Source organism: Desmodus rotundus, chromosome 9 (genome assembly GCF_022682495.2).
Source record: "Desmodus rotundus isolate HL8 chromosome 9, HLdesRot8A.1, whole genome shotgun sequence".
In the NCBI taxonomy this organism is placed as follows: Eukaryota; Metazoa; Chordata; class Mammalia; order Chiroptera; family Phyllostomidae; genus Desmodus; species Desmodus rotundus.
The window spans coordinates 38,469,878-38,496,537 of record NC_071395.1 but is presented as its reverse complement, the minus strand read 5'-3'; the positions used below and the strand labels follow the sequence as shown (position 1 = coordinate 38,496,537).

The following is a 26,660-nucleotide window of genomic DNA, read 5'->3' as shown; positions in this document are numbered from 1 at the left end:
CCTCACATAGTAGAGGGGGAGCTCTGGTCTCTTTCTCTTCTTATAAGGGCACTAAGCCCACCCAGCAGAGGCCTAGAGACCTACAGACACATGTACAGAGCCACACAGCCCACCAGCTGCAAAGCTGCTGTAGGTACTTGGCCCTTAGATGTCTCAGGAGAGGTAGCAAGGGCCTCTGGAGGGCAAGCCAGGTGGGCAGCCACACCATCCCCACAGTCCCCAAATATCCCCAGGTGTCCCCAGTGACATGCCTGCTGAAGGTGGCCCCCTAATCACTATGCCTAATTATTGCACAGTGCCAAGGAAATGCTAGGAACACCTCTTAATGGGCTTTAAACACCTCAACAGCAGCTCCTGGCCCTGCTAATGCCAGGTTCCCAAGGGCACAGCCAGAAGCTCCTGGGAGAAGAAATACAAAAACAAACCGTGTTCATTGTCGAGCTTGACCCTGGGTGGAAGGGACAAAGACTTGGGTGCCAGCCCCTTCCAGACTGGGGAGCCTCCAGCCAGGCCACATTCCCTCTGAGCCTCTATTGAGCTTATCTGCGAAATGGATTACTAGTAAATGAAAGAATACATGAAGAAGAACAGCTCCCAGCACATACGAGGCCCCTGCCATCAGCCTCATCATTATTGCTGTTTTTTCATTTATCTTTCCTGGATTTTATGAGTTGTAGAAAGAACACGTGAGAGCTGTGGGAACAAGGGAGCTGCTCTCTCCACTGCAGGGCTGGACTCGGGAGAGACGAGGGAGATATTTACCTGGGGTTCCAGGTTTAAGGGGGCTAATAACTAGTGCCGGCGAGGATGCAGAGAGATCGGAACCCTCTGGCACTGCTGGTGGGAATGAGAACTGGTGCAGCCGCTGCAGAAAACAGTCTGGAGGTTCCTCAAAAGGTAAAACCTTAAGTTTTCATCTGACCTAGCCATTTCACACCTAGGTGTCCACTCAAGAGAAATTAAAACCTATGTCCACAGGAAAATGTGTACATAAATATTCATAGCAGCTTCATGCATTATAGGCAAAAGGTGGAAACCCAAATATCCATCAGCTTAAGGATAAATAAAATGTGATATGGATTTGCATAAATATATAATGGAATATTATGCAGCCATGAAAAGGAGTGAAGCACTGGCACTTGCTGCAACATGAACGAACTTTGGACGTGCAATGCTCAGTGAGCGAAGCCAGATACAAAAGGCCACACAGTGTGTGATTCTATTTAAGCGACATGTCCAGAACAGGCACATCCAGATGGAAAGTGAATTTGTGATTGCCAGGAGCTGGGGAAAAGGATGGGGGTGGATTTTCTTCTTGGGAGTGCTGAATGAATGAAATAAGCCGGTCACACACACTGGGCGATTCCACTCACAGGAGGTCCCTAGAAGAGTTAAATCCAGAGAGACAGGAAGTAGATGGTGGGAGCTAGGGGCTGGGGGAGGGGGAGTTAGTGTTTAATGGAGACAGAGTTTCAGTTTGAGAAGGCGAGGCAGTTCTGGGGACGGACAGTGATAATGGCTGTACAACAATGTGAATGTGCTTAAGGTCACTGAGCTGTGCACTTAGAAATGGTTACAATGGTAAATTGTGTTTAGCTACCACCCGTGGATGCACACCTGTTTCCACTTTCGGCTGTTGTGAATATCGCCTCCACCAACATTGGCATACAAATACGTTTGAGTTCCTGCTTTTAATTCTTTGCGGTATACACCTAGGAGTGCAGTTGCTGGGCCGTATGGTAATCCCACCCTCAACTTTTTGGAGAGTTGCCATTCTGTTTCCCGCAGCATCGACTCATTTTCCGGTCCCACCAGCCGCGCACAAGGGCTCCAATTTCTCCACAAAAAATGGTATTTTCCATTCTCTAATAATAACCATCCTCATGCATGTGAGGTTGCGTCTCATTGTGGCTTTGATTTGCACCCCCTTATAATTAGCGATGTTGTCAAGCATCTTTTCATGCGCTTCTTGGCCATATGTGTGCATTTTTGGAAAACTGTCTGTTCAAGCCCTTTGCCCGTTCTTGTATTAGGTGGTTTGGTTTGTTGTTGTTGAGGTGTAGGAGTCTTTTTTTAATTCATTTGTTAAAAGATTTTATTTATTTATTTTTAGAGAGAAGGGAAGGGAGTGAGAAAGAGAGGGAGAGAAACATCAATGTGTGGTTGCCTCTCGCACACCCCCAACCAGAGACCAGGCCCACAGCTTAGGCATGTGCCCTGACTGGGAATCGAACTGGTGACCCTTTGGTTTGCAGGCCAGCACTCAATCCACTGAGCCACACTAGCCAGGGCAAGGTGTAGGAGTCTTTATATATTCCAGATAACAGACCCTGCTCAGATACAAGACGTGCAACTATTTGCTCCCATTTGGAGTTGCAGTTTCATTCTCATGATGTCCTTCTCTCGTGCTCTTAATTTCTATGAAGTCCAATGTATCTCCTTTTCCCCTCCTTGATATTTTTGTAGGCCTTTCACAAGGTTTTCAAACTCAGTTTGTCCAAAACAGAACTAGCAAACCACCCGGATGCGGTCTCTCAGGCCAGCTCCCTCTCACGATGGCTCTGCGTGCCATCCCTGCCATGTCTCCGTCTGGCCAGCCGGTCAATGCTAATCGCCACCCTGCTGAATCTGGCTTGTATCCAGCCCCTTCCCTCCCTGCCCCGCCCCCACCCCCTCCAGCCGCCATCCCATCTCCCTCCACCTGCCCCATTTCCTCTCTGCTCCCTGAGGTTTTTCCTACCAGGACTAAGGTACCCACTGGGCACACTGCCCAGGCCCCATGGTACTTTTAGAGGCTTGTAACATGTTTTAATTTCCTTTAAAATCAGGAGAAAACAATGGCAATAATAATCACAAGTATATCATCATACATCCAGCCTAGATAATACCTGTCTGTGTACCCACACTATGGTAAAATATCTTAATATTTTTTGCAGAGGAAGGGCCCCATGAAAATCATAAGGCCACCCTGCCTCTTGACCTCCTAGAAGTAGCCGGAGGGAGGTTTCGAAAGCCGAATGAGATCACATTGGCCTCCTCTGGTACTGACAAACCTTCCATGGCTCCCCAGCACCCTCTGAATGAATGCAGAGTCCAAGGCCCTGGTGGCCTGCCCCCTCATGCTCCCCATCTCCTCTCTTCTTTCCCCCTGCCCACTCCCCTCCAGCCTTCCCCCCCACCATCCCCAGTCTCTGCAGCTTGGTCCCTTCCTCTGGGCCTCGGCACATGCAGGCTTCTCCAACCAAGTCAGTTGTCGACTAGGTAACCCCTACATCATTCATTTTAGGGGAAGCCTTCCAGGACAAACCTTGGGCCTCCAGCAAAGGTCAGGTTCATTGTCACAAACTCTCCTGGGAAGGAACTCCCCACCCTCTTCTAATTTGTCACTTGGCTCTTATTACCGCACCAAGGTCCCTCCCTCTTTGCAATGGTGACATCGCGGGGCCAGGTCGCTCTCTGTGGTGGACCGTCCTGGGCACTGTGGGGTGTCAAGCAGCATCACTGGCCCCCACCCACCGGATGTCAGGAGCACTGCCTCAGTGTGACAATCACAGGTGTCCACAGATACTGTGAAATGTCTCCTGGGGGCAGAACCACCCCTGGTTGGGAAACCACATTAGAGTGGCAATCAGATAAATGCCTGCCTCCCGATGCGCTTGCACCAGGTGGAGTGGGAGCCTGTCCTTCCCATCCCTTCCTGAGGCTTCAAGGCACACGCTCCAGGCAGAATGGAGGGCACTGGTAAGTCCCAGCAACAGGGCTGCCTCTCGCTGAAAGAGCAGATCTTGGTGGAGCTGAGCTAGGGACTGAATTTTGTGCCCCATCCCCCATCTCTGTGTTGAAGCCCCAATCCCTGATACGATTGCATCCGGAGATGAGGCTTTCAGGAGGTAAGGTTAAATGAGGTGGTCAGGATGGGGCCCTGATCAGACAGCACTGGCGTCTCTATAAAAAGAGGAAGAGAGATCTCTCCACAGCGCTCACCAAAGAAAGGCCACGGGAGAACAGCAAGGAGGGGGCCGTCTGCAAGCCAGGAAGAGAGTTCTCACCAGAAAGAGAATCAGCTAGCCCCTTGATCTTGGACTTCCCAACCTCCAGAACTGTGGGAAATAAATGTTTATTGTTTAGAAGCCACCAGGTCTGTGGTGTTTGGTTACGGCAGCCTAAGCTTACTCAGCTGCATTCTGCTCTGACTGGGCAGCCTAATCCTGACAGAGATAAGTTCCATATTGACCGAGATTCATTGAGCACCTACTGGGTGGCAAGTGCTGTGCAGGGAATGAAAAAGACTAAATCCGAGCCTTGCTGACACTCTACTGGGGGCAATAAGCATATAAACAGAAATATACAGACAGGGATATTATTATTAAGAAAAATATAGAAGGGCCCTGGCTGGTGTGGCTCAATGGATTGAGTGCCGGCCGGCCTGTGAATGGAAAGGTTGCTGGATGGATTCCCAGTCAGGGCACACGCCCGGGTTGCGAGCCAGGTCCCCAGTAGGGGGCGTGCGAGAGGCAACCGATCATTGTGTCTCTCACATGTCGTCTGTTTCTCTCCCTCTGTTTCTCCCTCTCTCTCTAAAAATAAATAAAATCTTTTTTAAAAATATAGAAGGACTAGTGAATGGTGCCAGGAAATTTTAGGGAGGTGCACAATGTCCTGTTTGAGGAATTGATATCTGAGCCGAAACCTGGAGGAAGTGAGGTGGTATCTAGAGGAAGATCTTGCAAAGCAAAGAGCACAGCCCATGCAAAGGTCCTGAGGCAGGATAAGGCCTGGCGTGTTGTGATGAACAGGGAGGAGGCCTGTGAAGCTGGAGCAGAGTAAACAGGGGGAGAGAGAGAGGAAGTAAGGGCAGGGAGGGGCCAGGGTGAGGGGTAGGTTGTCCAGGGCCATATGGGCCAAAGGGGGGACCTGGGCTTTTGCCACAAGGGGAATGGGAGCCCTGGAGGGCTGTGGGCAGAGGAGGGATGGGATCTGAATCAAGTTATGAAAGCCCATCAGCTCTGCAAGGGGAGGGATTTTGGTCCTTCCTGGTTACTGCTGTCAGCCTTCACTTAGAATCCTGCTTGGCACATAGTAGGGACAATAAATGTTCGCTGAGGGGATAGATAAATAATAGCTCCTTTGAGTGTGGGGGAGGCCAAGAGCAGTAAAAGCACATGGCCCCAGGTCACCCAGCCAGGTTACTGCAGGCCAAGTCCTGAGACCAGAGCTGGACAGCTGAGGCCCCAGCTCCGCCAGACCTAGCCGAGAGAGTCCCCGTGCCCTAATGGTGGCCACCTGTTTCTTCCCCCGCCTGTGATTAATGGCCACACAGCCCCATCCATCACTTGCCAGCCAGCGCCTGGCTCTGCCCGGGAGGCCGTGGGGCCCAGCACTCATTTGTAAGCAGGCAGCCAGGCTCGTCTCAGATGGTTGGTGACGTGAGACAGATCCCCGCTCCAATTTGGTCCCAGATGTGGTCCTGAGAACCCCAGGGAGAGAAAAGACCAGGCTGTGGACCCAAGGGGCTGGGGATGAGTAGGGGCTGAGGGGTGTGGAATGGTAGCTGCCCAGTAGTAGGGTCTTCGAAAGCCCCAATTCTCCCTAAATTAATTACATAATCAAAACTGTCCCCTCTTGGTTGCAGTGTCCCACCCTGCCTCTCCTCCCCCTGCTGTATGCTGTTCCTTCTACCTCCAAAGAGCTCCTTGGTGCAGTGGACCCAACCCAGCCTGCCCCTCTCCTGAACCTCAGTTTGGGCACCCCCCTGATGTAGTGGCCTCTTTCCTTGCCTTCCCCCATTCCCACTACCAGCAAAACCTTCTATCCCTCAGCACTGGCGGTCTTTCTCCGTTGCTCTAGGCCAGGGCTTCTTAGCTGGGGGTGATTTTGCCCCCCACTGCCATCCCCATGAGCAATGGCTACATAGCTTTCTGCTCCTGGGCAAGGAGATTCTCCTGGCAGAGTGGGTGAGGCCAAGCATGCTGCTCAACACCCCACTGTGTCCAGAGAGTCCCCCACAGAGAACGATCGAGGCCAGAAAGTCAACAGTGAAGACAGAATCCCTGCTCTGAAACCGCCCATGGCTCTGCAGGGCCCTCCAGGTCAAATCCCATCTCCTTGGCGCGGAAGGCAGGCCTGCACTGATCGGCCCTCCCCAGCCAGTACCCCACCATGCTCTGCCTCATGCCCCATCTGGAAGGGCAGTAACCCAGCGTCAAGAGGCTAAGTACCTGGGTTCACATCCTGGCTCTGCCACGTACTGGCTGTGTGATTTGGGCCATCACTTAACCTCTCAGGGCCTTCATTTCCCCTTCATTCAAACGTCATAATGGCAGGACCTAGAGTTAACACGCTTAAGGCAGCGACCTGCGTGGTAGTAAAAACACGTGCAGGTGGCTTAGTTTATTATTATTCATAGTTTGGGTCACATTTCTGGGCTTTGCTATGTGCCTAAAGGCCCTTTTTTTCTGAAAATCACTTTTATAATGACTCTCCTTCAAGGCAAAGCCCCAAGTCCCTTCCTGTGGCTCAGTCCTGACCACACTGGGCTGGGAGCTCTGGAGCCTGTTAAAATGGGACTGTCTGGTCGCTGAGCACCATCATACTGGAAAGGGCCTGCCCAGGTGAGGGTCAGGTGCAGGCGGCCTCCTAGGAGAACGGGCATCTGGTCCCCACGGTGTGGGAGTATGTGCTGGGGGCAGGGCCAGCTTGGTGGACAGGCAGCTCACGTACTCAGACAGGACTGTCCTCTCCAAGGAAGGACCCTGCATCTCCAAATTCCTAATCCCTTTGAACAAGAGGCCATACATCCTCATTTTCCCCGGGCCCCCACAATTCTGTGGCTTGTCCCAGTCGGGGACTCTCATATGATTTGTGGGGTCTATGTATTCCAGAACCCGAGGGAAACATCGAAGAACTTTCCAAAAGTTTGCTGCTTTAGCATCGGAGAGGCCCTGCGTTTTCACAGCTCCTCCCTGGCCCCATCAGGTTCTTTTTCTTTTTTTTTCTTTAGTGGCTTTTAGAGAGAGAAGAAAGGAGAGAGAAAAACATCAGTTGGCTGCTTCCCGTGCAAGCCCAGACTGGGGATCGAACCCAACCTAGGTACGTGCCCTGACTGGAAATTGAACCCTCAACCTTTTGGTTACAGGAGGGTGCTCCAACCAACTGAGCCATACTGGCCAGGGCTGGGTGCTTTCTTTTCTTTTTTTTAAAGATTTTATTTATTTTTAGACAAAGAGGAAAGGAGAGAAAGGGCAAGAAACATCAATGTGTGGTTGCCTCTTGCGCACTCCCTTCTGGGGACCCGGCCCACAACCCAGGCATGTGCCCTGACTGGGAATCGAACCAGCGACCCTTTGGTTCACAGGTTGGCACTCAATCCACTGAGCCACACCAGCCAGGGCTGGAGCCTGTCTTTTTTAAATAGGTTGACATTTTGCTCATCATGCATCTTTATTTATTTTTATTATACTTATCAGAGTAACATTGGTTAATATTATATAAATTTCAGGTTGTACAACATTATAATCCAACCTTTGTATATTCCATTGTGTGCTCACCACCTGAAGTCCAGATTCCTTCCATCACTGTAATTTTTTTGGCATCAATTTTTATTTTTAAAAGTATTGCATTAAAGTATTATTTACCTTGAAAGATTTTTTTTGTGGGGGGGCGGGCTTTAAATTTTGCTTATTCATTTCACTCTCATCCTAGCCCCTCATCTGACCAGGAAAAGTGATGAGGTCCTAACTTTCCATTTTACAGATGAGAAAACTCAAGGGTCAAAAAAGTTATCCATTTGTAGAGGGCAAGCTGCGTAGTTGAAGATGATATGAGAATTAAGAGACTGTATTTAACACTTGCTAGGACGGTAACATGCATTATTTCAACTGCATCTCTGAGGCCCGATTTCCACATGGCTGGGAGAGACAGTCTATCAAAACCCAAGTCAGGCCCCACCCCCATCTGCCGCAGCCTTCTATGGATCCCACTCCCCTCAGAGCAAAATCTCAAGTCCTTCCTGGGGCTCACAAGGCCCTGCATCAATAATGCGTCACCAGTTACAGAATTTGCAGGGCCAATACAAAATGAAACTTCAAAGCCCCTTGTGCAAAATAATTAGGAATTTCCAGACTGGAACAGCAAATCATGAACCCAAGCACAGGCCATTCTGGGAGAAGGCCCCTTGTTCCAATGCTGGAAGCCTTCCTGCTCTCATTTCCTCTTAGGCTCCCCTGCACCAAAACCAGGGCTGTCTCTGGGCCTTTACACTTGCTGTTACTGTCTCCTTGAATAAGCCACCATAACCCATACCCCTATCGGCTGCCTCTGTCACCTCAGGTCCTTTTTTTCAGGCAAGAAGGCCATCACTGACTTGTCCATGTTTAAAATTGCAACCTTCTTGGCCCTCACCCCTGGTTTATTTTCTGCATAACTGTTACCACCATCCGACCTGCCAGGGTTTGGGCTCAACTATTTGTCTCTTGTCAGTCATCTCCACCAGGGTTGGGACTTTACACGCCTCCCCCACCCCCATCCCACGTCCTGGAGCAGGGCTTGGCACACAGTAGGTGCTCAATGCACGTGTGTTGCAGGTATGACTCCTGCCTTTCTACAAGAGAGGAAAATGAGGTTCAGAGAGAACAGCTAGGAAGCCAAGGTTACAGAGCATGTCTCTGGCACGCGTCCAGGTCTCCCCGACAGAGCGGGTGGTTTCGATGGGGGCCGCCGGGCCTCTTTATTGACAGGAAAACCGAGGCCCATGCGGCTGCCAGGGCCACCTAGCCTGGAGGAGCGACGGCGCAGCGCTGGGGGCTGGGGGCCGGGGCTGAGCCAGGCCCAAGGTCACCGCACTGGCGGCCCGAGAGAGGCGGGCTGGGTGGGGATCCACAGGCCTCCCCGGGCGCGCGCCCCCCCCCTCGGCGGCGCGCACGGGGCCCGGGCGGCAGCAGCAGGTGGAGTCGGAGCCTCCGCGCAGCCGAGGCCGCGGCCACTGCCGACGTCGCCGCCATTAGACAATAGGAGCCGCGGCCCGGCGTGCGAGGAGGCGGGCGGCGGGAGGGGCGCCGGGCGCGCAGGAAGCGGGGCCCGGGGCGCGCCGGGGCCGGGCGCACGGGGAGGGGGCGCAGGAAGCGGTCGAGGCCGGGCGCAGGAGGCTGCGGCGGCGGCCCCAGGAGCTACTGATCGGCGCCGGGACAAAGGCGCGGCCGCCCGGCGCCCCGAGGCGCCGGAGCCGGGGCGCACAGCCGGGGCGCAGCCCGCGCCCCCCCGCAGCGACTGACATGATGTTTCCACAAAGCAGGCATTCGGTAAGCGGGGCCCGCGGCCTGGCGCCCTCCCCCCAGATTCGGGCCCTGCGCACCCCCCAGCTCCCGGCCGGTCCATCCCCCCCTCCCCTCTCCCGGCCCTGTGGGCCCCCCAGGTCCTCTCCTGGCACACCCCCTCCAGGTCCCGGTCCTGCGCCCCCCAGTTCCCCGCCGTACCATCCCCCTCCAGACCCGAGCCCTACGCCTTCCTTTCCCCAGCTCCCTGCTCGGCGACTCCCCCCAACTCCATGGCCGGGTCCCCTCTAGGTCCGGGCCCAGCGATACTCTACCCCACCCCCAGCTCCCCAGACTTTCCCCTCACTGTAGCTCCTTGTCCCCCTCCTAGCTTCCCGGCCCGGAGTCCCCCCAGCTCCCAGGCGGGGTCATCTCCAGCTTTCCTCCCGGACCCCACCCCAGTCCCTAAGCCCTGCGGCCTGCCCCCCCGCTGAGCCAAGCACGGCCTGGGCGGCCTTGGCCTCCAGGCGCCCCGGTAGCCCTACTAGGCACCTCTAACGCTGGGCCTGCATTCGGGGCCTGGGAGCGGGAGGAGATTCGAGACGCACCCCTCCCGGAAGAGTGCGGCCTGGAGGAAGGGTGCAGGGGATCTGGGGTGGGGGCCCCCAGTTGAATTTCGGGCGCTAAGAGAGGCCCCTCCCCGAATGGGACTTTGCGGGGAGGCCCCGCACCCGCTCTTGGGGAGGGGGAATTCCCTAGGACGCGTTCTCCCCCCTTCCGGAGGCAGTTGGGGCGCTCGGATGTGCACCCCCCTCCCGGCTCTTTGGAGCATCAGTAGAGGGCGCACCCTGCCCCCCACCAAGGGCGGGCGTTGAAGAGCACCTCCACAGCCTGGGGGTGGTGAGGGACGGAGAGGCTCTGGGCGCACCCACCCCGTCGGCTTCCCCGAGAGAGGCGGGGGCAGGAAGCGAAGGCGGGGACCGCGCCAGGGGCAGTAAACACGGGCCGGGGAAGTGGGGCAGAGCTGGGGGCGGGGGTGCGGCGCTGCAGCTGCGCCGGCTGCTGCCTCGGGGCGCCCCGGAGGGAAGTGAGCCACCGCCGGACCCGCTTGGCCCTGACTCGGGCCGTCCCCTACCCACAGGGCTCGTCGCACCTACCCCAGCAACTCAAATTCACCACTTCTGACTCCTGCGACCGCATCAAAGACGAGTTTCAGCTACTGCAGGCGCAGTACCACAGGTGAGCCGGGGCTCGGGTCCCTGTCTGGGAACAGGTGGAGCCCCCAACGCAGATGGCAAGGAGGAGGCCTGGAGCGGAGGTGGCGGGCCCTGCTATATACAAATACTTGAAAAATTACAAGTGTAGAGTGTCGTACTGCATGGCAGGCTCATGTAGTCTTCCGAGCAGCCCATTTCACAGATGAGAAAACAGGCACAAAATTAAATCATTTGCTCAGACACAGCTGTATGGCTCAGAGTCCTTCTCCCACCCCCACCCCAATCCCCAGTGAACTAAAAACCTCCCAACAACTGGAGTTGGGGTGGACCCCCACCTCCCAAAATAAAAAAATCTGCAGCCTGTTACCTTTCTGCCCGGCTTGGGGGAAAGGGTTCCTGGCATCCAAGAGATTTTTATGCTCCTTCCAGAATTTAATCTCTAACATTTGCCATGTGCTAGGATGGAAGGGGAAGGAACTGTTACTGTTTGCATCTTACACTGGGAGAAACCAAGCACGCAGAGCTTAGGGATTTCCAGGGGAAGCACAGCGAGGAAGTGGCAGAACTGGCATTTGCACCCAGTTTCTGGTTCGAAGAATGCAAATTCTCCACCGCTCTGTGACAGAGGAGAGATTTGTCTGGGGACCACAAGGGGGTCCCCAGCCACCAATTCCAGCGAGGTCTTGGGCCCCTCTGGCCTTCGATTTACCCACAGGGAAGGGTCTTGGGTTTTCTCCCCGAAGAAGGGGGGAGAAGTGATATATATATTCTTTCTTTTTTTTTTTAAACACCCAACCTCTTGGGGTACTTCCCATGCTCCCCAAGTGTTAACTACTGAATACACATCCTTTTGTTTAATCTTCCTTGCTGTTCTATTACTGTGCCGACTTCAAAGATGAGAAATACTGAGGCATTGCTGATCGAAGGGCAGAAGGGCACTCACGCCCAGGAACTTTGTCCTGGTCCCATGACACGGAGGTTTCGGGGGGGGGGGGGGGGGGGGCTTTGCCTAGCAGGTCGGGCCTTTCTGAGCCCCTGCAGGGGGTCTGCACCCCCCCCCCCCGCCCCCTCTTCTGGTCCATGCCCACCTCACAGTGAGCACCAGGACTGCCAGTCCCTGAGACCCAGGGTCACCGTGCCGCCACGGTGCTGTGTGTCCTTCCATAAGCCAGACCCCTCCCTGAGCTTTGGGGGCTCCATTTGCGAGGCCTGAGCTTCACACTGTATGTGAGGGATCCTACCATGTTGGCACGCAGGATATGCCAGGCCCTCAAGAGGGGCCAGAAATCCAGAATTTGGAATGAAATTGTCTTTTTTTTTTTTTTTTTAATGTTGGCAACAAATGATCACTTTTTAAAAAAATTAGAGAAAAGAAACTCAAAGGGGCCACAACAACCCCAGCTGTGGCTGGTCTCTGAACTGGGGTGGACGGTTATAGTCAGTCTGGCAGAGTGACACGCCAGGTTCTTGGGGTGACTGAGAGCAACAAGCATTTAATGGATGCGTACTCGATGCCAGGCGTTATCCCAAGAACATTTCTAGTCTTAATCCATTTCATCCTCATCACCCCACCCAGGGAGGTTGATACTTTAAGAGATACAGAGACTGAGGCCCAGAGAAGTAGAAGGGTTTGCCCAGAGTCACACAGCATCCAAGTTGTAGAGCTAAACTTTGAACCCAGTCTATGTAGATTGAGTTTGTACATCAATCTCTCTGCCTGACGCCCTAATAGACGGGCTTTGAGAAATGCCCACAGATCCTCCTTGCTGGGAAGCCTGAGAAAGGCCAGGGGGGTCACCATCTCTTATTAACCAACAGTGGAACCTTTACCCCCTAGTGAAATCAAGGCCTCTAAGAGTGGCTGGACCCCACTGGAAATTTCTTGATGAGTTCAACCTAGAGCACTGCCAGCCAGCGCCTAACCCTCTTCTGGGCTCCTTCGAAGTTTCTATTTGTCCCTCCCCCTTGTTGGAGAGTTTTTCCCAGTGGTTGAGAGTGTGGCTCTGAAGCCAACTTCCTGGCTGTGTGACCTTGAGCCAATTGCTCAATCTCTCTGAGCATCTACTGCGTCATCTGTACAGTGAGTGATGTTCACAGTACTGACCTCATCGGGTTTGGGGATGGGTAAAAGGTTGTTTGACTCTGGCTGACCTAGAGTTACAGCATTTGCTCTGATTTGTTATTTTTTATTATTATCATCAATTGTTTTCTCCGCCACCAGATCTTTAAGGCTGAGTTCCTAATCCCCACTTTACAGTTAGAGTGTTTGAGGCTCCCCCAGCCCCATCCTCCCAGAGTATTTGTCCCTTGTCAAAGTTTGGGGCTCAGCCCAGCTCCCACCCTCTCTCCCCATGTTCTTCTTCAGCCTGAAGCTCGAATGTGACAAACTGGCCAGCGAGAAGTCGGAGATGCAGCGTCATTATGTGATGGTGAGCAAGCCGAGGAGGCGAGTGGGCGGGAATGTGGGGGCCCCAGACTCTCCTCCAGCAGCAGCAGCAGCTCCTGCCCAAACCCTAGCCACCTCCTCTGGGAAGTGTGAGGATTCAGGGTCCACCTTGCTGGCCTGGCTGCTGGCCCAGGCGGTGGTGGAGCTGCCAAACCACCGGGTTGCAGTCTGGGCCTGCCAGGTCCCCTGGTTGTCCTTGGCAGCCGGCAGAAGAAGCAGCGGCTGTGGAAGCCAGGAACTGACGTGGGGGAGCAGCCGGATCCCCGCCCCCAAGATCCAGACATCCCAGTGCTTAACCCCTCCTCTCCCAAGCTTTGGGAAGAGAACTAGACTTTACACACACACACACCACCTTCCAGGACTCAAACACCTTTGAGGTTGGTGAGAGGGAGGGGTAACAAGGCATTCTTTGGACTGACATTTGAGACCCTGCCCATCCACACTGCCAGAATCACTTGCTGTTTCATACCCACCAGGTGGCAATTTCTACATCAAAAACTCTTGCCTTGGCCCAGTCCCTAGCCCTGCTCTTCCAGGCTGTGGGGGAGGCAGAACCAGACTGAAGCTCCTAGCCCAGGAGGGAGGGGGCTGGGCAGAGAAGGACCCAGTAGGGCCTGGGGGACTCCAGAGAGGAGCCACTACCTGAGGAAGGCTGCTCCGAGAATGGGGCATTGCCCCTGGGGTCTTGAAGAATGAGTAGGAGCTTGGTGGGGTGACAGAGGTAGGGAGAGAAAACGACCAAGCAAAGGCGAAGGAGCGACTTGGCTGTCTAGGGGTGGCTGGTGATGGGAAGCCATGAGAGGGTTTAGAACAGGGGAGGGGGCAGGGTTAGATCTGGGCCTTGGGGAGGGGGGCTGCTGGCTCCAGAGCCAAACCCAGCAGGCTTTGTTTATCTTCCATTATTTATACCCAGGAAGGCAAACTTCCCTGCAGTCTGGGGCCACCCGCAGACAAGACACATAAAGATAAAAGATTAGGAGCCCTGGAATGTGTGTGTGTTGGGAGGTGGGGCTGGATACTTATCCAGAAACCTGGGAGCCAAGCCGGAGCCGAGGCCCTAGAGCTCCCCCAGCTCTGTAAGCAGCCCCACCAGGCACCTGGGCTGTTCCCAGTGTGGGTGTCTTCCCCCTCCTGTCTCCTCCCGCCTGCCTCTCTCCATCACTTCCTGCTCCATGTCTCTGTCTTGCTTTTCCCCCTTCTCTGCCTCCCCCTTTGTCTCCCTCTGTCACTCCCATCTCTTTGTCTCTTGAGCCCACCCGTCCTTCACTTCTTTTTCCCTGTCTCCCCTCACGCAGTACTACGAGATGTCCTATGGCTTGAACATTGAGATGCACAAGCAGGTACGCCCTCTCGCTCTCTCCATGGCACCCCCAGGCAGGTAGGAGCCCGCCCCTTGGCTGAACACCAAGTCTGCCCTCGTGATCCTGTGCTGTCCCAAGCACCCCCCTTCTTTCTTAGGTCTCCCCGGGAGGTTGTTCTGCCTGAGGAGGAGGGGCAGAGGCCTTCCCTCAAAATGCCACCACCACCCTGGTGTATCTCCTTTGTGACAGTGGCAGGAAGGTGATATGTACACCTACGCTCCCCCTAACCCTCAGATTATGCCTCGCCCTCCAGCCTTGCTTTAGCCATCTTTGCCCTGAGGAGGTCACTCTCAGGGATGTCACAGAATAATGATGCCACTGTCCCACCTTCTCCTTCCCTCTCTCCCACGGAGTGCTCACTATCTACCAGGCTCTGGGGGTCATCTGCTCAGGGCCACACAGACCCGGAGTGGCCCAGTCTGGATTCCGGCTTGTGCCTGCACTGTCAGCTGCAGGGCATGGAACCAGCCTCAGATCCTACCTTTGCCACTGATTGGATGCCGGTGGATCCCATGTGTCAACGCCACCCTGCCTGAGCTCATCCCTCTTAGGCATAACCCCGGGCCTCTTGGGCTGATCTGTACCTGCACCCACTCAAGGGGACTGGGGACTGAAGAGTCTGTGTGTTTGTTCTAGGCTGAAATTGTCAAGAGGCTGAATGGGATCTGTGCCCAGGTCCTCCCCTACCTTTCCCAAGAGGTGAGTGGTGCCCCTGGGGCTTCAGGGAGGAGGCGGAGGAGGTGGATGGACCATGAACTTGCTTGGGCCCTCCCCACTGAAGTCACCTGGGGCAGCAGTGAGCTAGGTGCCCCAGGGCACACGCCTCCCCTTTCTGGACCTCCCAGCTACTAGACAGCCTGTGCAAAAAATCCCCAGGCTGGAGAACACCCAGAGGTGCAGGGCAATGGAAGGAGGGGCCTCACCCTGCTGTGGAATTCCTAGCCTGAGTGAGTCATTTCACTGTAAAAATGTCAGCTATGCCAAAGGCTGCACCAAGAATTTCTTTTCCTTGTTTTGCTTCTACCTTCTACTCTCCTGAGATTCACTTGTGAGGCCCTGCGGGCTGCTTTGGGCCAGAGACAAGGGGCACGTGTGGGGAGGGCACCCTGTACACATAGGAAGACAAACAGATGCGGGTAAACATAGATGCACGCATGTACACATCTGTGCATACAGAGACACGCATGCGTGCCCAGATACAAATCTGGACGGGACACAGTTGCGTAGGCGATGCGGACGCAGCAGACGTAAACGCATACACACAGGTGTATACCCTTGACAGAGGCTCACACGCACTCACCCGGGGAACCCCGCACCCAGCCCTTCCTCTTCAGCATTTTGGGGTTCTCAAACTTCTGGCGTAAGGCTCACTCCACACAGATCCCACCCCTGTGCCCCCCCAGACTGTAAGGTCAAGCTCCTGCTCTCTGCCAGGGTTCTTGTCGATAATTCATCATTTCCCCTTTATCCGTACCCATGTATCAGGGACCTTTGAGTGATGTGCATGCCTAGGAACCATTCCAGAAGGGCACCATAAAGCCCCAGAGGAGAGGGTTCTGGAAGCCCTGGGGGCTTCCCAGCAGCCAAGGCACAAAGCAATATGGCAAAAAGGAGACACTGGTTTTCAGGGAGGGCGTGGGAAGGTGGGGAGATACTCCCTGAACCTGGAGTCATACCCCAGCCCTGCCAGAATTCACTGGCTGTCCCCCGCTGTGGAAGAACGGGAGCTCGCATTAGCAGGTCTCACAGCGCAGGCTCCGAGCTGTTGGAAGAACAGGACTTTCCTGTACAGCGGGCTAGGTCGCGCACTGCACTTCCCTTTGCACGTGCCATCGACAGCACCTGATCCAAGGTCTCTCTCTGACTCCCGCAAAGGCCTTTTTCTAAGTATCTGTCCCCAACCCCTTTGGGTCATATCCATTTGTCCCCATTTCCCAGGTGAAAACACTTGGTGAAAGGAAGTGGTTGGAGAGGGGATTTTTCTGGTAGGTCATAGAGCTGTGCCGGACAGGGGATGGCACTAAGGCCACATGGGAGTGGGGCTTCTCCTGCGTTCTGACACAAGCCCCCTGTGGCCTCTCCTTCCAGCACCAGCAGCAAGTCTTGGGAGCCATCGAGAGAGCTAAGCAGGTTACGGCTCCAGAGCTGAACTCCATCATTCGAGTAAGTCTGGGGCCCAGCGGGGTTGGGGGCAGAGGCAGAAGAGTGGCAGGTGGCAAGTGGACTGGAAGTAGCTAACATCCCCCTGCCTCTGCCCTGCAGCAGCAGCTCCAAGCCCACCAGCTGTCCCAGCTGCAGGCTCTGGCCCTGCCGCTGACCCCACTACCCGTGGGGCTGCAGCCGCCTTCCCTGCCTGCGGTCAGTGCAGGCACCGGCCTCCTTTCACTGTCTGCGCTGGGCTCCCAGGCCCACCTCTCCAAGGAAGACAAGAACGGGCACGACGGTGACACCCACCAGGAGGACGATGGCGAGAAGTCAGATTAGCGGGTGGCCAGGATGGGGAGGGTGGGGGGACAAAGAGGAGACAAGACACACACAGAGAGGAACGTTCACCGCGAGACAGTGCAGCTCTGGATTGGCTAGACTCCTGGTAGTATTTATGGTAGCTGCTGGGGCCTTGGCCCTGCTTGTGTGCCACCCCCTGGCTTTGCTCTGCCTCCCAGTCTCCTTCCTCCTCCCCCCTCCCCCCCCCCCCGCAGCCTAAATGGGTGAATACATGCTTGTACCACAGATACGGCCAGCTGAGGCCTGGAGATGAAAATGGGAGGCCAGGTCAGAAGGGAGCAAAACCTCAAGAAGTCTAACACCCCTGCACTTCCCCATTCCGCACACGTGTGACTGACCGTCTGCCCGCTGGGCCCCTCAGGGCACACCCCAGCTTCCCACCCTGGCACTGCATGCGAACACAATGCTAGTTGCCCCTTCCTGCCCTGGGCATCCCTTTATCTCCCTCCACCTCCCATCCATTCACCTCTGCTAGTTCCAGACGCTCGCGCCCACCTGGTCCTCTCCACTCGCCCAGCTAGGATGAGCAGGGTGGGGTGGGCAACCCAAGATTCCCCTTCTCCCCTTCCCAAATAAAGATGAGGGTACTCAAGTTGTCTTGTTTTTTATTTTATTTTTCTTTCAGTATACTAGCTTGTCTTTCAAGGGGATAAAAAAAAAAAAAAGACAGAAAAATGTTTAAAAAAAAAGCAACACCCACACCTGTGTCTGTATATAGCCTTTTAGACTGTCAGCTTTTGTTGTGTTCAGTCGTTTGAACTCTGCAGAGAAGTGAAAATGCTGTATCGAGGGTGGGCTTAGCTGTGCCTTTCAAATAAAGATGTGAGAAGGTTGGTTGCTGTGTTCTTGCCTCTGTGTTGCGGCTGCCTGCGGTTCCCCCTTCCCTGGGAGGAGGGGACTTCTTTCATGTCTGGGCTCTCTTCTCTGTTGCAGGACCAAATATTGAGAGTCCTAGGTGAGTCCATCTTGTAAGTGTAGTCTGTCTCCCGGACTTGATGCACAGACCAGAGAGGGTCAGCTGGAAGCTATAGGTCACACAGCCAGCCCAGGTGCTGGAGGTTTAGCAGAGCTGGTTTCTGAGCAGCAGGCCAGAGGGCCCCTAAGTGATAACTCTTTGAGACTGCAGAATCTACCCCCAGCATGAACACATACACGGGCCTTTTTTCCAGATCAGAAAATGCAGACCCCCGCCTGCTGAACCTCAACCCTGAAGGAGAGCTAAAATGAAAGATTTGCTGATACTGGCCTGGGCAGGCATCCCAACTTTGCAAGATCTTTGCAAGGGCTGCACAGCCCAGAAATTCCACCCTCAGGAAGCTGGAGCACCCAGGGGACTTTACTAAAGTGCAGGAAATTCTCATCTGCTTCCCTAATCCGACGGGTTTCCTTGCGGGGGGGCGGGGGGGGGAGGATGGTGACGGCCCACCGCCCTCCTGTCCCTGAGGGGGGAGAGAAGACAATGGGTGGTCACGCCAGCCCCCTGCTGGGTCCCACGTCTCTCCACTGCAGCCAAAGCGCCTCTAAAAAATGCCAGTTTGATGGGGTAACTCACTGCTTAATATTTGTCCTGGTGTTGAAAACATGAACTCACCCCACTTGGGGAGAATGAATTGTCACATCCGCATTGGAATGCTGCTGCACCCAGGAATGCCCTTTCTGGGTCTGGCCCCCAGTAAACATGCCACTTGAATCTGCCCCAAAAGACAAGTATTCAGAGCCCTGTAGTTAGTCATCGTTGCCCCAAACCAGAAACTATTGGCTGTCTAGTAAGCACAGGATACATAAGTTGTGACATAGTTGTGTTGTGGAATATTACACAGCCATGAAAAAGGGTGTTGCTGCTACCTTTTTTGTGAAAAAGTAGCTACTGCTACTGCATTCAACACCATGCAGCGCTCACACTTTGTGCTGAACAAAAGAAGGTGGGTGCAAAAGAGTAAACACTGTGTAATTCCATCTATATACAGAACAAAACCAGGCCCAAGTGACCGCATTTGGTCCCCCTTGGCAGGGGGTCAGAGTGAAGGAGGTTTCTGATGGGGCTGGGCATGTTTTGTTTCCTAACCTGGGGGCTGATACCTGAGTGTGTTCACTTTGAGATAATTATCAAGTTGCGCTTACAGTGTGTGCTCTTGTGTGTGTTGTATTTCACAAGTTTAAAAAGTTGGCTTTTAAACATATATTATCTTTGTCCCCCATAACCCTCAAAATACATTCTAAGTTCTTCACCGAGTCCCACCAGATCCTGCAACTGGTCCTCCTCAGCAGGCTGCAGCCGGTTGAAACATCTTGCTGTTCCTTTGTCTAGAGGCCTCTGCACATGCTGTTCCCTCTGCCTGGAAAAAATGTTCTCTTTGTTTCCCCTCCGTAGCTTTCTCATCCGCCAAGACTCCAGAAGTTACTTTTCTGAAGGCCTCCGCCTGACCTTCCCCCAAAGTAGGGGAGTGACAGCCCCCACCCTAGCTTGGGAAGTGCTTAGAACAGAGCCTGGCACAGTCAACTCATTCATTTAGAGACCTAACTGTGAGCTCCAGAGACGCAGCAGGGAACAAAACACATGAATCCCTGCCCTCCCGGGTGGAATAAACAAATAAGGGAAATACAAAATGTATCAGGAGGCTTGTTGATAGAGAACAAAGCAGAGAAGGGATGGGGGCTGTCAGTTGCATTTTTTTTTTAATTTTTGAAATTTGCACATTGAAGCAACTCAATACATGTTAGCAAATGCATTGAGGGCAGACCTGGGTTTGCACGAGACTCCTACCCTAAGTAGTGATTTGAGGCATGAAGTCACTTGTCTGATCGCAGTTTCTGGGAAACTGCTGGGAGAATTAGCAGAAAGCTTGCAAAGGTTCACTAGCTGTCAGTTGATATTATTATCACCACTGATGTTGCTGGCTGACGAAGGGCATGGGGGGGGCGGGGGTCACAAACCTGACAGCCCCCACCCAAGGGTCTTTTCTAAGGGAGGTGTGGGGATCCTGCTCAACCAAATATAGGTCTGTGACCTGGGGTATCCATCGCCGCCATTCCACCGGCGGAGCGGGTCCCCTGGGGGTTTAGAAGGGGTCCTGGAGACCACGGGGGCTGGAGGTGGTGGGCGCGAGATCTCGGCCGGGAAGCCGGGGGAGCGGAGGTGCCATCATCGGAGCTTCCACGGAGCTGCAGTCTCCCGCGCTTAACGACGCGCCGCCGGCGACCTCGGCTAATTGATCCGCTAATGGGCCCCGCGCCGCGGCCGCGCCTAATGAGGCGGGAGAAAGGGGAGGAGGGAGCGGTAGGAAGGGAGGAGTGGGGTTAGGGACCCAAGGAGGACAGGGGGAGGGGGAGAGAATGGGGGTGGTTAAGCAGGGAAGAGGGAGGAAAGGAGAGGAAGAGGGAGAGAAGGGGGGAGGGGAGGGGAAGAGAATGGAGGGAAGGAGGGGGGTTAGGGTAAAAAGGGGGTGGAGAAGGGGGGAGGAAAGAAGAGAAGGGATGGAGGGGGTTGGGGAGGGGGAAGAGGAAAAGAAGGGAGGGGGAGGGGCGGTGAAACTCGGGGAGGGAGCTCAGGGAGTAGGGAGGAGGAGGAGCGATGCTCCCAGCTCCCTGAGCACTGGACTTGAGGGGAGGGGAGCAACGGGGGCTAGGATGAACCCATCCCTCTCTGCCTACCCGGCACAGCCCCCACCCAAGGGGGGGTCTCTCAGACCCTGCCTCCTCCGTGAATCCCACTGAAGGCCTCTCGCCTCCTCCGACCCCTCCTCTCTCCAAGTCTCCTCCCCCTTTCCAATGGTGTTTCCAGCAGGGAACCTGAGTACATCCGGGGTGTGGGAGTCCCCAGCTCTCTCTCTGCCCCGATTTCCCTGGCCATACAATGGTTCTAATGTCGTTAGCGTTGGAGAATCCTACAGGTCCCAGTGACCCGACACTGACCCAGCCCCTGTTCCCACACACCCCTGCTGCACTTGGGGAGGGAACTGTGAACACCCCGGCCCCTAGAGCCAAGCCCACCTACCCCTCCTGGTGTGGCCTCCAGAGCTCAGCAGGGGTTGGGAGGACGGCTGGATTCCCCAGCCTGAGAGAAAAACACCCTCAGAATACGAACTATAACTAGGATGTGACACATTAAAGATTCACATTCCAGGCCAGCCAGGTACATCTGCTGTCTGAAAAATTTACGTGGCCTTCCTCCTTCCCATGTCATCTGGGTGTTTGCGGCTTGGAGGAGAAACAGAGAGAAGCAAGGCTGCAGTGAAATCAGAGTCCTCTGCATCATCTCCCTCTCTCCCCGAGGAGCAGCGGGGGAAACGGAAGCCCCAGGAAGGGCAGGAAATTGTCAAAGTCACAAAACAAGGCAGGCCACAGCCGAGTCTCCTGCCCTTGACTGGCAGAGCTCTTGGTCCCATTCCGAGCAACCAAAAATAATCAGAAAGGGAAAGCGAGTCATCGGAACAACAAACAATAAACAGCTGTGATTTGCCAAACACCTGCTATGCCCCTGCCTTAGCTAAGGGCCTCACTGCATCTCTCATTTGATTCTTGAAAATACCCACGAAGGAAGGACTATGTCTCAGATGAGGAAACTGAGGCTTCTACCCCAAAATGACTCGCCCAAGGGCACACAGCTGTGGAATCTGCCTTATGGTTCCGGGAGGTCCAAGCTGTGGGGTCCGGGGGGATCTTAGCCATTTTGTTTAAGACAAAGAGAAGCTTCTGAACCCAGTGCAGGTGGGCAGAGCTGTGTGCCCCCCACCCCCCCTCAGAGCCCTTCCCTCTGCCTGGAACACGCTGTCCCCAGAACCACCACCCCGCCCTAGCATCGCCACCCCCTCTCTTGCTGCTTTTATCCTCACAGCACTGACTGCTATGGACAACTTAAGTCCACAAAGATTCCCTTCTTCTCCAATTTCCCCGCTCTGATATAAATTCCTTATGTGAATAGATTGGTCCCTTTTGGTCGCTCCTGAATCCCCAGGGCTTAGCTTAGAATCTTCCATGGCACACAGTAGGTGTTCAGTGAAGACTGAGGGAGAAAGTGAGGGGATGGCAGAGGAGCCAGTGCCACGGGTGGGTCTGGGCCTGCCCTCCAGGACCCTGTCTGCCCGGATGGGGGTGTGTGTGGCTAGGGCTTCCCTGAGCCACCTGAGGTGTTTGAACAGGGGAGGGCCCCACCCAGAGGTGCAATGAGCAAGATCTTCTGGGGACTCGAGCCAGGCCGGAGTGGAGACAGACGTAGGGGCTCAGGAAGAGGCCCTCGGGGTATTTAGATGTTACTGACATTGGGAGCTGCATGCAGCACCCCGACTCCCTGCTCACTGCCAAGGACGCCCTTCTGAGGGGTCTCTCCAAGGTCTCCACCCTGCACTCTCTCTCCACCCTCCTGCTTCTGGGAGTCTGAGTTGCTGCCTCTCTAGGTTTGCGGCAGTGTGTTCTCTCTCTGATCTATTTCTCCCTCTGTCTTTCAAGGCCTTTCTAAATCTCTGCCTTTCTACGCTCCCCGTGTGGCCCCGCTTTATGCACCCCTCCCCGCCATTCCCTCCTCTCAACCGACCGAGCGGGTCCCCACCCCCATCGCCTCCCACTACCAGCCTCTCCCAGCCACCGGGGCCTGTGGGCCCGGTTGCTGGGCGCCTGCCAGGCCTGGAAGCTTGCCCCTCCCCCGCCCTTGACCCTCCGCTCTCCACTCAGCCTCCTCGAGCTTTGCCCACTCCATTTCCTCCCCCTCTCTCCCCACTCCGCCTGTACCCCTCCCCTCTCCGCCTCCGGGATCCCAGGCCTGAGCCCATGCTCCCGGCCACCTGCTGAACCTGATCGGCCTGTTGGGTTACGCGCTGGTTCAGACTGCGTGGGTAATGGCGGTTTCCCGGGCAGCAGCGGCTTCGGGGAAGAAGGGGGCGGACGATCTGGCACTTTGCCTGGCTGGACGTGGGATGGGGGAGGGGTGGCCCTGGGGCCCCTGAACTGCAGCCTGCAGAGCGCCCACCCCGAGGGTGGGGCTGTGTGACTTGAACAGGTCCCTAGGCATCCCTGGGCCTTTGCCCCATACACCAAGCCAGACCAGCCAGCAACCGGAATGTATTGGACGCCTGCCTGCTGTGTGTGAGACGCTGAGTTGGGTGCCCAGAGACCCTGACTTAGGCCCTCTCCACCTTCATGAACCCACTGGGTGGTGAGGAAGACGGGCAACAAATAAACTAGTAAATAAGATAATTTCAGAGAACAGTCAAGTGCCAGGAAGAAAAAAAAATCCAGCGGGGCCAGAGAGAATGACAGGAGATGGGAAGCCCCTCTGAGGAGGTGACATTTGAGCTGAGACTTGGATGACATAAGGAGCCTGCCTTGCAAAGGGAGACGGCTGCGGAGGGGGAGGGTGTTCAGTGCAGAGGGGACCACCACAGCAAAAGTTTGGAGGCAGGACTGAGTATTCAGTTGCAGAGCCTCAGCACCTACTTTGCAAGGCTAAACGATCACACACAAGGTCAAGTGAACAGAGTAGCTGCCTCAAGAATAACAGGTACCATTATCAAGGGCTAGCCCGTTTTTCCAAATGAACAAACTGAGGCCAAAGAGGGTGCAAGGTCTGACTGAGCACAGACCAGAAGCAGGAGGATTCCTATTGGGGCCCATGGTGTGTTCCACCTCTGCAGTGCCTACAGGGGGCTGGGCCAGCCTGGCGTTGGGCCAGGAGGGAGCCAGGACAAAGTGTGCAGAGGGTGAGGCCCAGACTTGGGACGGAGGGGTCATGGGTGGTGTGGGGTAGAGGCAATGACCAGGATGCCTTCAGAGCTTTAAAAACAGGAGTGCCTTTTGGTACCAGCCCCAGCCCTGCGCCCCGCACCCTCACTCACACAATAATAGCTAAACCTGGTTCACCTATTGAGCTATTTGATCCTGTAACAATGGGATGAAATTTTGATCATGACCTCCATTTTACACAATCACAGTGACACAGCAGCCAAAGTGGGATCTGAAGCCAGACCATCAGGATAGCGTGACCTCAGATTGCAGAGGACGCTTGTAGGGCTGGGTTGGCACTGGGCAGGTTTGCAGGGGCCCTGGGGCCCTGTTCCACATGTTGGGAGACTTGGTGAGGTTCTGCCCCTCTCTAGGTTTGCCTTTTACTCTCCCCACAAACACATGGAGCAGGCACAGACTGTGCTGGGCCTGGGCAGACCATAAACGCACAAGCAAATGCATAGTAAGTGTTCAGAAAGTCGGGAGGCTGCTGAAAGAAAGGAAATGATGGGCTGACCAGGCAGAGAGGTAGGGGCTACTGTAGCTAGGCTGGCTAGGCCAGGCCTCACTCGGATGTGGTGTTTTTTATTTGACATTGGTTTACAAAACCATACAGGTTTCAAGTGTACACCTCAACAAATCATTATCTGCACATGACAGGGTGCACCCATCTCCCAAAGCACAGTCTCTTTCCATCCCAGTCCCCCACCCCACTTTTAGGATGTGGTGTTTGATCCAAGACCACAGGGAAGAAAACTAAGGCCCAGGCAAAGGCAACAACAGCATATGCAAAGGCCCTGAGGCAGGACCTGGTGGGTGTTGAAAGATCAGGGAGGAGGTCCAGGTGGCTAGAGGTGATTGAGTGAAGGAGAGAGAGGGAGGAGGTAAGAGTAGGGAGGGGACAGTGTCAGATCACCTAGACAAAGGTGGGGAGTTTATTCTGAGTGATGAGGAGCTATGGAAGGTTCTTAAGCAGAGGGGAGGATGGTATCTGATTCGCATTTTAATGGTTGATCAAAGATGTGGGAGGAATGGAGAATGACCGCCTACCCCAACTGTGGGGTGTGAGGTCAGGGCGGGAGAGAAGGGCCCTTTGGGGCCTACTGTGAGTACACAGGGCTACCCTTTACTGAGCATTTACTATGAATTATGTCGAATACTTTATAGGCCTTGACTTTTTTGAAGATTCTGTTATCAACCTCATTTCCTCCAGCCAAGGTCCATACTGAGCTCCTTGCCTTTCTTTTCTTCCCTGAGCTGCCCAGTTCTTGCCCAGGGAGAGGCTGCAGTGCTTCTTGCCACTGAGCCTATGGCAACTGTACAAACCCTGGTGAGAGTAGGCAGAGGGGCCGCAGTCGTGGGTGTATCCACCTCCCCCCATTTCACAGTCAGGTGAATGTTCAGAGGCGTACCCTGCAAGGCCAGGAGTCCAGGGTTCATGGCTCCTCGATCCCAAGGGGGACTTAAGGTTGCCTCATCTTTCCTTTGTCCGCGCTGTCAGGGCGGCAATTGCCAACCTTTTCATCTTGTGGCACACATAAAATAATTACTGACATTCTGGGGCACACCAAAAAAATTTATAGTTTTGCCCATCTGACAACAGAAAATAGGTACAATTGTGATTCCTTCACACCAGACAGCTATTGCTGTGTTGGCTGTTGTCTTTTTTTTTTTTTTTTTTTTTTTTTTTTTGACAATGTAAGGGAAAAAGAGGTTGGTGCCCCTGACTAAATAGTCAGGTATTGCATGTTTTAAACAATCTTGTGGCACACCGGTTGAAAATCGCTGGGTTGGGGTGATACAAATACACTACTTAAGAGAGACAAATCTTATGCATTCTGCAAAACCCCAGTTTAAACACCCTCACCTGATATCTAGGAAGCCTTCCCAACTTCCCAAGGAGGGACCTCAGTCCTGGTAGAGCTCCCCACCCCCACCCCTCCCTTTACCGCAGCCCTGACCATAGGAGCCTCAGAGGGTTCCGTTGGGTCGCCCACCACTTCCCCAAAGTTGGGAACCTTCAAGTCCCCAGCATAGCCTGAACCTGGCTGCTCACGGCTGGGACAGCAAAAAAACAACACTGGCTTCATTAATAAGTCTTGTTGAACGACCACACTATAAAGGTGAGTAAACTGAGGCCCAGAGAGTGGCCTCAAGAATCTCAAGGTTACTGAGGCAGTGGGCACTAGAACAAGGCAGTAGGGCTCCCCACATTCCTGAATGGAAGGAAACGTGTGTGTGATTTTTCCAGGGGGTGTGGGGCTCACTGCCAACCGTGGCAGGGAATCGAGGCTCTGAGGTCACCCAAGAGCCCTAGCCTGCGGGAGGGGACAGGCCTGGCTGGTGGCCCAGCAGCTCTTCTGGGAGGGCGGTAGGCAGAGGTTGGCGATGTCGGAAGCCAAAGGCTTGGCCTCCCCGAGGGAGCCGCTTTCCCGGCCCGGGTCGGATCAATGGGCTGTAATTATACCGCACCGGGCCCGGAGCTGGCTGGGAGGGAGCGGGAGCTGGCAGGAGCTAGGAAGCTGGAGGGAGAGCGCGGGCGGAGAGGTACCCACGTTACTTTGATTGACAGCCCGGGAGGGCGCCGCGCGGGAGCTTCTGGGGAACGTAGTCTTTCCAAGAAGCCCTGCTCCCTTCTCCCCTTACGATTGTGTTCGGGTAGACTGAGGCACGGGAACGAGCACGCCTCCCACCCTGACCTATACATCGGCCCATCCCTCCCCCATCTGACTTGGAGACAAAAACTGAGCGGTGCTAGACCTCTAGGCTCCGATGATAGTCTCAGCTCTTCCCTGAGAGGTCTAGCGTGACTTAAGTCTCTCTACCTCAGTTTACCCAGCGGTGAAATAGGGCGAAAGTCGCCCAGTCGGCCCTCTTAGGGGGCCGGGCTTTTGCAAGCAAGTTATTGAGTGAGAGACCATTGTTTTTAAAGGGAGACCCGTCAGGCTCAGGAGGTAGCTCGCTTCTCCGTTTTAGGATACTAATCGAGCCGAATCCCCCTCCTACCCGGCCAAGCTGGGGCATCCACGAGGGTCTCTGCTTCTCTAAGGGCGGAGGGAGCCACACTCTTCACACCCCGCTTTTGCCTCGCCGCCTCCTGATTGGCCCAACCAATCTTAGTACCTCCTGCCATTGGTTGCCAGTTCCCCGATTCCCATTCGCCAGAACC

The 26,660-nt window shown here is 54.7% G+C and overlaps 1 protein-coding gene across 2 annotated transcripts; it reads left to right on the top strand.

Annotated features, from left to right (window-relative positions):
* The first annotated feature begins 8,763 nt into the window (after positions 1-8,763).
* On the top strand, positions 8,764-17,611 carry TLE5 (TLE family member 5, transcriptional modulator). Of its 2 annotated transcripts, XM_053911488.2 has the most exons (7): positions 8,770-9,296; positions 10,390-10,487; positions 12,831-12,894; positions 14,207-14,251; positions 14,909-14,971; positions 16,361-16,435; positions 16,535-17,611. In XM_053911488.2, exons 1-7 carry the CDS (start codon positions 9,270-9,272, stop codon positions 16,754-16,756), a joined length of 594 nt encoding a protein of 197 aa, XP_053767463.1. In that variant the 5' UTR covers positions 8,770-9,269; the 3' UTR covers positions 16,757-17,611. The 2 variants fall into 2 exon arrangements, with proteins under 2 accessions (XP_053767464.1, XP_053767463.1); XM_053911489.2 differs by lacking the exon at positions 14,207-14,251 and having other exon boundaries at positions 8,764-9,296.
* Positions 17,612-26,660: the final 9,049 nt, after the last annotated feature.

Excerpts from the sequence above, each read along its gene's own strand:
- TLE5 (XM_053911488.2), top strand. The coding sequence starts at position 9,270 with ATGATGTTTCCACAAAGCAGGCATTCG. Across the intron at positions 14,252-14,908 it reads ACATTGAGATGCACAAGCAG|GCTGAAATTGTCAAGAGGCT; the intron begins GTACGCCCTCTC and ends TGTTTGTTCTAG. Across the intron at positions 14,972-16,360 it reads TCCCCTACCTTTCCCAAGAG|CACCAGCAGCAAGTCTTGGG; the intron begins GTGAGTGGTGCC and ends CTCTCCTTCCAG.